This window comes from Gorilla gorilla, chromosome 10, assembly GCF_029281585.2.
Source record: "Gorilla gorilla gorilla isolate KB3781 chromosome 10, NHGRI_mGorGor1-v2.1_pri, whole genome shotgun sequence".
Lineage (NCBI taxonomy): Eukaryota > Metazoa > Chordata > Mammalia > Primates > Hominidae > Gorilla > Gorilla gorilla.
In genome coordinates this window covers 73549110-73562176 of record NC_073234.2, presented here as the reverse complement: position 1 = coordinate 73562176, position 13067 = coordinate 73549110, and the positions used below count along the sequence as shown (strand labels likewise).

General features: G+C 36.6%; 1 protein-coding gene across 1 annotated transcript in view; it reads left to right on the top strand.

Annotated features, from left to right (window-relative positions):
* The window catches only part of MRPS35 (mitochondrial ribosomal protein S35), a 45469-nt gene that overhangs the window by 11969 nt on the left and 20433 nt on the right, over positions 1-13067 (top strand). Inside the window, exons 5-6 of the mRNA XM_004052901.4 lie at positions 1313-1452; positions 12703-12812. Of these exons, the coding sequence (XP_004052949.1) occupies positions 1313-1452; positions 12703-12812 (250 nt within the window). The remainder of the gene's footprint in view (positions 1-1312; positions 1453-12702; positions 12813-13067) is intronic.

Sequence of the window (13067 nt, the reverse complement as noted above, 5' to 3'; positions counted from 1 at the left end):
CCCTCAAAACGACCCGGTATTGATCTTTTAAACAGTGTTCAAGGAATGGAGTGAACTATATTTAATTTGTTAACGTGTTTAGTCCCAGATATCAGAGAGTCTTTGTAATCCAGAGTGACATTTTGCAGACTCTGATTTTAAAGCCTAAATGAGAGCAAAATATTGTTCCTATTATAAGAAAATTGTTAGCCCAAGGAAATGTTATTGGCAAAATAGTTCTCACTGTCCCTTAGATTATCACCTAGAAGAGCTCCCACATCTGCCTGTGATTATGACCAGCCTTTTCTGCAGTTGTGCTTTTTTGGAGGAAGCATGGATCTGTGCAGTCTAATATGTTTGACCCAAGAAACCAGTTACTTTTAGCTGTTCTTAGAGTGAGGCTGTTTAAGAAATGAGATTTCCATTGTGGACAGCCTTATAGTGCCAGAAGTTTTCATCTCAAGCTGAAAGTTCTCTGCCATGCTAACTTGATTGAAACAGGGCAAGATGAAATCAGCTCTGATACCTGGGGGAAGCTGGGAGCTACCTCTTTTCCTTTAAGGTTTTTTTTTTTCCCATTAGGGGCCTGAGTTTATGCTTCTGTGTTATGAAGATAGAGAGGCATGTTCACAGTGCTTGGAGCTCCTGTTGTGGCCTAGGTCTCAGACCCAATCCCACTTCCTCTCTATGCTCTCTTGCCCAAATATGAGGACAAAGCTTTCTTCTTTCCATTTAACCCCATTGGCACATAGAAGTCACATAGAAAAAATATCAGTTCTTATAAGAATCCATTTAAGGGCTTAGGCATTTGTACCTGTTTGAGTTGAGGTTCTATTCAGCCAAATTTCTGGACGATTGTTGACTCCATCTCAGTTTCTTCTTAGGGCTTTTTGAGAGCTTTCAGTTCCTTTCAGCTGATCTTTAGTAACCTTTAGTAATTAATACTATCTGTTACTTTTTTGAAAACAGTAATGCTGTGGGCACTATGAACTGTTTGCTTTTAGTTGGTATGGAGGAAGTAAACTGTCCAATAACAGATATGTGCAAAGCTTATAATAAGCTTCCATCAAGGCACAGTTCCCTTTTAACTGAAAATACCATTACCACCAAACCTGAAATATCCAAAGAATTCCCTAATTAAATTGCCTAATTTAGGATGTACCTGATAGGAAAAGGGATAAGGGATGATGCTATATATGTAAAGTGCAGAAGAGAATCTGTTCTTTCATGTGACCTGGTGATGCTCTCAGTAATTTGGTATTGTCTAGTAGTATGCATTACAATGAGAATTTACTTGCAAAAGTGTAATTGAAATTATTTCTTTTATTCTCAGATTTTTGCACTGAGTGGCCAGCCGCACTGGACAGTGACGAGAAATGTGAGAAGCATTTTCCAATTGAAATTGACAGCACTGATTATGTTTCATCAGGACCATCTGTTCGGAACCCCAGAGCACGAGTAGTAGTCTTAAGAGTAAGAGTTTTTTTTTTTTTTTTTTTTAAATAAGAATCATTCTAATACATTATTTAAAGATGTCTTTGGTGGCTGGCACAGTGGCTCATGCCTGTAATCCCAGCACTTTGGGAGGCCAAGGTGGGAGAATTGCTTGAGCCCAGGAATTTGATGCCAGCCTGGGCAGCATAGCAAGAACCTATCTCTAAAAATAAAGAAAGAAATTGATATGTGTGATTATAAAACTGTAATATTTATCACAGAAATTTTGGAAAATACAAGTTTCAAATTATACACCAGGCATGGTGGCTCCTGCCTGTAATCCCAGCACTTTGGGAGGCCGAGTCTGGCAGATCACCTGAGGTCAGGAGTTCAAGACCAGCCTGGCCAACATGGTGAAACCCCGTCTCTACTAAAAATACAAAAATTAGCCAGGCATGGTGGTGGGCGCCTGTAATCCCATCTACTCCGGAGGCTGAGGCAGGAGAATTGCTTGAACCCGGGAGGCAGAGGTTGCAGTGAGCTGAGATCGCGCCACTGCACTCCAGCCTGGGTGGCAGAGCGAGATTCCATCTCGGAAAAAAAAAAAAAATTACAAAATTGCCCGTAAATCTACTATTTGTAACCACTCTTAACTATAGTAGCTCATTTTAGCATATAGTCACAGCCTGCCTTTGTGTATATTAATGGGATGATACTGTATGTGTTCAGCAGTCTCTTTCTTACTTAACAAGAATTAAACATTTCCCAATAATATTAAACATTCTTTAATTTAATTTGAATTTTTTTGAGATGAGATCTGACAGGCAGAGAGTAGTGGCACTAACATAGCTCAATGTGGCCTCCAATTTCTGGGTTCAATTGATTGTCCTGCCTCAGCCTCCAGAGTGGCTGGGACTACAGGTGTGAGACACTGCCCAGCCCATTTTCCTAACTTTTTTGTAGATACAGGATCTCACTTTGTTGCCCAGCTTTTCTTGAACTCCTGGCTCAAGTGATCTTCCCACGTCCGCCTTCCAAAGCACTGGAATTACAGGTGTGAGCCACTGCACCCAATCTAATTTAATTTTAATGGCTGCATAGAATAACATATAAATGAGAGATTGTTATGTACCAAGACAGTGTTTGAATCTGGGGGTGTAATGTTGATCACTTCAAACTTAGCCTTTTTTCTGAGACTGAAGTGCGATATATAAATAATTTCATAATACAGAGCTACCATAATTTAAGTTATCTGTATTATGGAACCTTTAGGCTTTTTAATGGTTTTCTTTATTAGAAAAATATTTTAATGAATATTCTTAGGTATTAATATTTGTATGTATTTCTAATGATGTTCCTAAGATAACTTCCTGAAAGGAGAACTATGAGGTCAAAGGATATAGCTCTTGAAGTTTGTTGATATATATTGTAAAATTCCTGCAGGAAATGTAAAAAAAAATAATCCCAGCAGAATGTGAGAAGGCCTGCTTTCCTGTGCTCTCACCAACCTACATATTACCTGTCAACTTGATGGGTAAAAAATTTGTCTTATATTTAAAATTTGTATGTCTTTGAATACTAGTGAGGTTGAGGATTTATTCCTTTGCCAAACATGTATTTTTTGTCATTTGCCCATTTTGGTGCTGTATTGATTCCTTGTATACCTTTTTTTTTTTTTTTTTTGAGACAGGGTCTTACCCTGTCACCCAGGCTGAAGTGCAGTGGCGTGATCTTGGCTCACTGCAATCTCTTCCATCTGGGCTCAAGTGATTCTCCCATCTCAGCCTCCTGAGCAGTAGCTGGAACTGCAGGTGTGTGCCACCATGCCTGGCTAATTTTTTTGTATTTTTGTAGAGACAGGGTTTTGCCATGATGCCCAGGCTGGTCTCAAATTCCTGGACTCAGGCAATCTGCCTGCCTTGGGCTCCCAAAGTGCTGGGATTACAGATGTGAGCCACCACTACCGGGCCGTTGTTTCTTTTTAATAATGGCTTTATTGAGACATAGTTCACTTGCTATAGAATTCCCCCCTTAACCATCCTCAAGCCCCTTTTAGCCACTAATCTACTTTTTGTCTCTGGATTTACCTATTCTTGATGTGTTACAGAAATGGAACCATGCAATATGTTTTCTTTCACTTAGTGTAATGTTTTCAATAGGTTTCATCTGTTGTAGCATGTATTATTTTATCATTTTTTATTGCCAAATATTTTATTTTATGAATATACCACATTTTATTTATCCATTCATTAATTGGTGGACATTTGGGTTGTGTCTACTTTTTGGATGAATAATGCTGTTGAACATTCACATACAGGTTTTTGTGTAGATATGTGTTTTCCATTCTCTTGGGTATATACCTAGCAGTGGAATGACTGAGTTGCATGGCACCTCCATATTGAACATTTTGAGGAACTGCCAAACTGTTTTTGAAAAACACTTTGAAAGTGGCTTCACTATTTTACAATTTCACCAGCAAGTTTGAGGCTTTCTATTTCTCCGCATCCTCACTAATGGTTGTTATTACCTGTCCTTTAGTTTTAGCCATTCTGATAGATATGAAAGTATCATTGTAGTTTTGATTTGTGTCTCCCTAATAACCATCTTTTCATGTGCTTGTTGACTATTTGTATATGTTTGGAGAAATGTCTGTTCAAATCCTTTGCCCGTTTTTTAATTGGGTTGTTTATCTTTCGATTGTTGAGTTGTAAGTGTATTTTATATATTCTGGACACCAGTCCCTTCTCAGATATATGATTTGTAAACATTTTCTTCCATTCTTTGGGTTGTCCTCTTACTTTCTTGATGGTGTCCTTTTTTTTTTTTTTTGAGACAGAGTCTCACTCTGTCACCCAGGCTGGAGTGCAGTGGCTCGATCTCAGCTCACTGCAAGCTCCGCCTCCTGGGTTCACAGCATTCTCCTGCCTCAGCCTCCCGAGTAGCTAGAACTACAGGCACCCGCCACCACGCCTGGCTAATTTTTTGTATTTTTAGTAGAGATGGGGTTTTCACCGTGTTAGCCAGGATGGTCTCGATCTCCTGACCTTGTGATCTGCCTGCCTCAGCCTCCCAAAGTGCTGGGATTAGAGGCGTGAGCCTTTTAAGCACAGAAGTTTTAATTTTGATGAAGTCCAATTTATGTAAGTCATGTGCTGCATAATGATGTTTTGGTCAGTGATAAACACATACACAACAGTGGTCCCAAGAGATTATAATACTGTATTTTCACTGCACTTTTTGTATGTTTAGATATGTTTAAATACACAAGTACAATTGTGTTACAGTTGTTACAGTATTTAACAGTAACATGCTACACAGGTTTGTAGCTGAGGAGCAATTGACTATACCATGTAATCTAGGTGTGTAGTAGGCTGTACCACCTAGGATTGTGTAAATACTTAATGATGTTTGTACATGACAAAATCACCTAGCCATGTCTTTGTCAAAAAATATTGTTAAGCGGCGTATGACGTATTTTTCCTTTTGTTTCTTGTGCTTTTGGTGTCATATGTAAGAAATCATTGTCTTATTCAAGGTCATAAAAGATTCACTCTTGTGTTTCCTCCTAAAAGTTTTATAGTTTTAGCTCTTACATTTAGATCTATGACCTATTGTTTGTTAATTATCATACAGTTGTTCCTCAGTATCTGTTTGGGATTGGTTCCAGGAACGCTTGTAAATTCTTAGATCTGTGGATGCCTAAGTCCCTGATATAAAATGGCATAGTATTTGAATATTGAATATAACCTAGTACATCCTCCTATATACTTTAAGTCATTTCTAGATTACTTATAATGCCTAATACAACGTAAATAGTTGTTATACTGTATTTTAAGAATATGCATCTTAAAAATTGTTATATTGTTATTTTTTCTGAATATTTTCAATCCACGTTCCAATCCACGGTTAGTTGAGTCCACAAATGTGGAGCCCGTGGAGACAAAGGGCTAACTGGATATGGTGTGAAGCCAGGGTCCAGCTTCATTCTTTTGCATTCCTTTTGCATGTTGATCCAATACCATTTTTGAAAAGACTATTCTTTCCCATTGAATGGTCTTGACATCCTTGTCAAAAGTCATATAGTTATCTTTTAACTTTTCACTTGGCTACTTTACCAAATTCTCTTTTTAAAATTTTTTGTTATGAAAATTTTCAAATGTATGGACAAGTAGAAAGAGGCTAATATAATAAATACCCATACACATGGCATCTTGATTTAGTAATTAATATTTTGACAGATTTGCTTCATACACATACATACACATCTAAGTACCTTAACATTTCTGACACCTAATGTTTCACACTAAAATACTTCAATGTGTTATCTCTAAGAATTAAGGAGATGTTTCCTATTTAATTCCAATACTATTACCACATGTAACAAAATTGTCAGTAATTCCCAAATATCATCTAAAATATCTACTCCACACTTAAATTTCCCCTATTGCCTTACAAAATGGTATTTTTTAAGCTCTGTTATTGAAACCAGAATCCCGTCAAAGACCGTTGTATTTGGTAATGATGTATCTTATGTTATCTGGAATGGCAAACAACCCCACCTCCCTCCCTTCTTCCTGATGAATCTGACTTGTTAAAGAGACAGGGTATTTATCCTGTAACATTTCCTATCTTCTGAATTTGCCCCATTGCATCTGGATGTCATTTACCTTATTTCTTTATCTCCTGTATTTCACATAACCTGGAAGTTAGATTTAAAGGACTGATAAGATTCCAGTTAAATATGTTTGGCAAGAATACTTTATAGATATTGCTATGTATTTTATATTGCATCAGGGGCATGTAAAGTCTGTGGCCTCATTCTCAGTATGCCGAAATTGAGCACTTGGCTAAGAAGCTGACAACCTAATCATTCCTTTGTGAAGATTTTTGTTTTGCTTTTCCCTTGAACAAGTAATCTGTGGGTGGATATCAAGTAAAATCATTATTCTTTTTGGTCCTCGAAGTATATCTATCTTAACTTTGGGCAGTGGGAACTCTTTTAAGTTGGTTCCTGTGTCCTTTTGTTACAATCCTTTAGCATTTGAAAGTTTCCTTGTATTTTGACACAAGATGGTTCAGGCTCATTTTTATAAATTTCTTATCCCGGACCTGGAATCAGCCATTTTTCAAGCAGCCCTCATACCTGCCAGTGGACAATGGTGTTTACAGACCATGATCTGGATGCTAGGACTTCTCAGCTGATTCTTTCAGAAATTTCTCAAGACATAATCGATAAATAATGGTAGTTTTAATTCCCCTTTTCAAGTAACCATAGCTTGTTTTTTCTTTTTGTCTTTTGCATTAGATAAAATTTCTGAAGTCATATTTCTGTAGTTCCTTATGCTGTTGCATACTTTAATTGTCTGTGCCTCTAGTGTTTAACCTCAAGTATGAGGTAGGATTTCAGTGAGATAATAGTGTTTATTATGTTAATGGTGTATCCTATTCTTAGACTACTAGCATTTATGAAATTACCTCCTTTGAATTATTGAAGTCATAAATTACATCAATAGGTTTTCAATATACTGATGCATTTCTGAACCCTGGTCAGTTCATAGTGTATCATTCTTTTATTCTACTGCTGATTTGCTGTGCTAGAATTTTACTTAGGGTCATTTGTCCGGATGCCATATTGCTTTGGAGAAACATGAGATCCCTGCTGTTACTCACCTGGACCACGCCACGTGCCATTGCACTTCCAAGTGTCTGCCCTAGGAACTTCTAATTTAGTATTTGAAGTCACTGTTTGTTTCCTTTGTCAAAGAAATCTTGGTACACATGGCATATCTTTTTCACACAGCAGTCATGGAGCAGTTACCCGATATACTTTTTTTAATTAAACTTTATTTTAGAATACTTTTTAGTTTACAGAAAGGTTCCAAGAATAGTAGAGAATTCCTATGTATTTCAGACCCAGGTTCCCCTGTTGTAAACATCTTAAAATATACTATGGTACGTTTGTCACAACTAGTGAATTAATATTGATACTGAATCAATATTGAATTTATTGTTATTAAAGTCCCTACTTTGTTCAGATTATCTTAGTTTTTTTCTAATACCCTTTTTCTGTTCCAGAATCCCATCCAGTTTACAAATCACGTTTAGTCGTCATAATTTCTTAGGTTTCTCTTGGGTGTGATGTTTCTCAGACTTGACTTGTTTTTGATGACCTTAACAGTTTTGAGAAGTACTAGTTGTATATTTGGTAGAATGTCTTTCAACTTGTTATGTGTTTGGGGAGAAAAACCCCAGAAATAAAGTGCCATTCTCACCACATCATATCAAGAGTATAGGCTATTAAGATGATTTGTTTTGTTTGTTTTTTTGAGATAGTGTCTCATTCTGTCACTTACGCTGGAGTGCAGTGGCACAAGCACGGCTCACTGCAGCCTCGACCTTCCCAGGCTCTGGTGATCCTCCCACCTTTGTTTCCCCAGTAGCTGGGACTACAATCACAAGCCACCACGGCTAGCTAGTTTTTGTATTTTTTGTAGAGATGAGGTTTTGCCATGTTGCCAGGGGGTTTTGCCATGTTGCCAGGGCTGGTCTCGAACTCCTGGGCTCAAGTGATACTCTCACCTCAGCCTCCTAAAGTGCTGGGATTACAGGCAGTGAGCCACTGTGCCGGCCATGAGTTGTCAGTGATGGTGCTAATCTTCATCACCTGGCTGAGGTAGTACTTGTCCATTTTCTTCACCATAAAATTATACTTCCTCCCCTCTTACCCATACTGTACTCTTTAGAAGAAAGTTACTATGCAGAGCCCACACTTAAGGATCAGGAGGTATGCTCCACTTCTTTGAGAAAGAAGTGTCACATAAATTATATACAGTCCTTTTATATGGCAAATTTGTTCGTTCTCCCCTATTTATTAATCATTTATTTGTATCAGTATGGACTCATGGATATTTATTTTACACTATGTGTCATAATCCAATAAAACATTATTTTTTTGCTCAAATTGTTCTGAGTTTAACCATTGGGAACTCTTTCCAGTGACTCTTCTGTTCCTTTGCCATGCCCCCATCATTTGTTTTTAAGCAATTTCTTATTTTCTGGCACTACAAAATGCTCTGGGCTCTTTCCCTGTCCCATTCCTAGAATCAGCATTTCTCCAAGGAGCCCTTACTGATGTGCTTTTGATTTGTCTGGAGGGTGATTATTACCTCTTTGAGGTGCCTCCTGGGACCCTCAAAATATTAACTTTTATACTCTGTGTAGCCTGTATTTTAAGCCAGAACATTCAAAGTACACTGAAGAAATGTGTTGAAAATCTATGCAACCATTTTCGCATTATGTACTAGCAAATAAACAATCTTTAATTTCTGGAATTTTCCATTTTCCTCAGTGATATTGTTGATTGATTTGTAGTTTTCTTTCTTTGCTAGGTTTCAGTATCAGGGCTGTACCAATTTTTTTCTTAATTTAATATAACTTTATTTTTTTGAGACAGGGTCTCACTCTGTTGCCCAGGCTGGAGTCCAGTGGCGCGATCTTGGCTTACTGCAACCTCTGCCTCCATGGTTCAAGCGATTCTCCTGCTTCAGCCTCCCAAGTAGCTGGAATTATAGGAATGCTCCACCACACCCAGCTAATTTTTGTATTTTTAGTAGAGATGGGGTTTCACCATGTTGGCCAGGCTGGTCTCGAACACCTGACCTCAAGCGTTCTGCCCTCCTTGGCCTCCCAAAGTGCTGGGATTACAGGTGTGAGCCACCGCACCTGGCCTGTACCATCTTTATGAAGTGAATTATGAAGCTTTCCAATCTTTTTTATTTTGTAGAACAGTTTAAATATCACAACAATATACTAAGTTCTTAGATTGAAGCTGTTTTTAAATCACAAAGACAGTATATGTTTACTGTATAAAATTTCAAAAATCCCAATAAAAGAAAAAAAAGAATTGAAAGTTCAGCCATGCTTGTACCATTCCACAGGTTCATATTTTTAAGAACTTATTAAATGTTACCTATTTTTCATAATAATGGTAACAACTACAACCAACAGTTGTTGAGCTCTGTTGTATGTTGAAAAATCTCTGAACTGAGAGTCAGAAAACCTAGATCCTAATTTACGTTATTCACCTCAAGTTTTGTGGGCCTCCATCTTCAGTCCTAGAATTGACATCCGATGTCGCTACTGGTTCTAAGTTTGCTTATTTTATTTCACACAAAAATAATCTCATTGCTTTATTTGAAGGATGGCACCAGATTTCATTTCTTGTATCATGCTTTTCCTCTCTGTGCCTTGTGCTAGCCTGTGATGCCTTCATTGCTCCCTTGTACCCCTTCTGCTGACTTCATGTCTGCCCTGCTAGACTCTGCACTCCACCTGCTGGCTGTTGAGGCTCAATGGTGGTGTCCTGGATGTGCCATGTAGTTCAAGGGTAAACATAGGTCAAACAGGTGGACTAAAGCACATGCAGTCCAGCATGATTAAAGCAATATCGTGAAGGTAGTCAACTGTTAGAAACTACTATTGGACATACTCAAATGTTTTAATGCACAGAAAAAAAAATTTTGATAGTAATAAAAGTTTAGGATTAAAAACAACTTATATATAACTTTACTTCAAAAATGCTTTATTCTATTAATCTCATTTATTTCTGACAAAAATTCTGGAATTAAGTGTTCTTGAGGAAACTGAGTCTCAGGGAGGTAACATGATTTAAGGTAACATTAAATGGCAAATCTACAAATGAAGCCAATTCTTGTCTTTTATGTAATACCACCATTCTTTAACTAACCACATCATACTTGCATATAGAGAAAATATTTCACAAGTTTAGACATTTCCGAATTTATGTAGCTCTTTTTGTGTTAAAATGTAGTCATTTGAAGATATATATATATATATATATATATAAAACCAACACCTCCTGTGATTTGAAATATCGGTGTTATTTTGGGGATAATGTTAACAGTATTATATTGATTCTTTGAAATGTAGCAACGGAGGGCAAAATATCTAAGTACTTTGAATTTTGATAAAAGACAGTGAATGCCACTCAGCCCAGGTTAAAGTATTAGCCCAGATTAAAGACTACAATGTTGCAGTGCCTTTGAGTGCTACCAGGTGGCGTGAGTGCACCACACAACTGTTCCTGAAATATTTATGATTTTTGGCATAAACGCCATATAGTTATTGAAGATTAAAATGTTAATGTTAATGTGAGTTTTAAATTAATGTGAATGTGATCTTACATTACATCGTTACAGTAATGATCAGCTTTGCTGCCTTTTTTTGGACCACTTCTTATATAAAAAGCTAGAATACTTTAAGCTTTTGAAACTTTTAAATTTATTGTTAGACATTATTATGATTTCATTGAAGGGAGGTTTAAAAAAGGCAAAATCACAACATTCTCACTATCCTAATGTAAAAACTATTCATTTTTCTCTCCTTATTCCCTCTTTATACATGCATATGTGCATATATTTGTGTATTCATAATCATAATAAAGGTATATTTTATTTTTTGTAAAAAATTCTTCATATTGGTTTTAATCAGAGTATAAAATGGCTTGTTTTATCTGTCAAGTCAGTAACCTGGTAGTTGATACATTCTCTTTCCAGAAAACTGTGGTGATTCACATTGTCTAATTGAGAGTTAATAGTCAGTATTCATATTACTTGAGTTGTTGTTAAGAGTGCATTTATATTTATCTGTTTTCTCTACTTCAAATACAAAATACAAAAATTCACAGTGCTTTAAAAAACAATATATCCTCCCTTTTAAAAATTTATGTATTCATTCAGCAAATATTTGTTGCATGCATTTTAAGTGTTAAGCCATTGCCAAGAACGAGATAGCATCATTCTTACCCTCAAGGGTTTCAAATCAGTGGGGAAAAAATGGGAAAATAAATAGGCTACTATACTATGATGTCTTGAGGGAAGTGTACAGAGTTATTGAAGCTACAGAAAACCAAATAGATTTCAAAATCCTATTTAGCTTTTTTTCTTCTTGATATAGTTACAGCTCTTTTTTATTCTTAATGCTCTCCATAGAAGATTAACCTATACTTTACCTTATTTAACTGTATTCTGGTGTGTAACCTAACCTATCTTCTTTTTTTTTTTTTTTTTTTTTTTTTTTGAGGCAGAGTTTTGCTCTTGTTGCCCAGGCTGGAGTGCAATGGCGCGATTTCAGCTCACCAAAACCTCCGCCTCCTGGGTTCAAGTGATTCTCTTGCCTCAGCCTCCTGAGTAGCTGGGATTACAGGTATGCGCCACCAAACCTGGCTAATTTTGTATTTTTAGTAGAGATGGGTATCTCCATGTTGGTCAGGCTGGTCTTGAACTCCCGACCTCAGGTGATCCGCCCGCCTCGGCCTCCCAAAGTACTGGCATTACAGGCATGAGCCACCGTGCCTGGCCTATCTTCTTGTATCAAACGTATTCATCTCTAGATAATACCTTTAGCCCATGCTCTTATTCTCCGCAAATTAAAAAGTGTGTTCATTTGTTCTAGCACTTCCCAAAATACGTCTAAGGAAGACTACTGTTGTGAACTGTCCCTTGAAAAGTGGAATCTGAGGTCAAATAAATTTGAGAATCATTGCATATTAACCCTGCATTTTGAAATTTCAAGATGCTTATTAGCATATTATCTGTTCTAAAAAATGCTACCTTAAAAAACCCAATTTACCTCGGCATTTCCTAAACATTTTCAACAGAAAGAGCCTTTTAAAAAAATTCTTCTTAGCCTGTGGGAGTAGTGTTAACATTTTGAGAAACGTTGAGCTAAATGAATTTTTCAATTGTTTTGATCCTTCCCTGATGCTGTATTCCAGCTTCCATGAGATATCTGTAGCTTTTAAAAAAAAGCTTGTTGCAGTGATACAAGTCTCATAATTGCATGGTAGAACTTGTTGTAATGATGCAAGTCTCATAATTGCATGATAGAAATTTCTTAAAGCCCTTATGTTTTATCTATTTATTTCTATATTCCAACTTTACTAACGCTAATTGAGTTTAATTTTATTAGTGCTACTCGTAAGCACCATAATTTCATTTATTTAACAGATATGTCATTAGTTCTTTCAGGGAAGGCATTAATGCCCAGAACTTTCAAAGAACTTCAAACAGTATGTTGCCTTCCCTTTTTCTGTTTCCATGAGTAAGATCAGGGTTTATAATATGTCCCAACTGCTTGCTCTGTATAGAAAGGAGTTTGGAAAGCTTTCTTTTTAGTGGATTTAATGTTAATAGGAATAACGTTGCTACGTTTTTTTCACTAAACAATTATATGAAATTATCTTTTCAAATAACTTTTCTTATTTTTAAGGTAAAGCTTTCCAGTTTGAATTTAGATGATCACGCAAAGAAGAAATTAATTAAACTTGTAGGAGAGCGATACTGCAAGACCACAGATGTGCTTACCATCAAAACAGATAGGTAATGGAAAAAAAGTTCAGCCGACTGGTCACATGTATTTCCCCATTGTCCTCCAATTCCTTGGCCGTCCTTTTTAAAGAAACTATATTGAAGATGGGGGAGGGCGTAGCCTTTTCTTATTAAGCAGAGTTCTCTAATTCATGTTTTTAATATCCTCACACTAGCCTACTATTGCTGTGATCTTTATGCAGTGGCATGCTTAGCTAATTTAATGTTATTTTTAACCTTGATTTTAATATTTCCATGTATATAAAA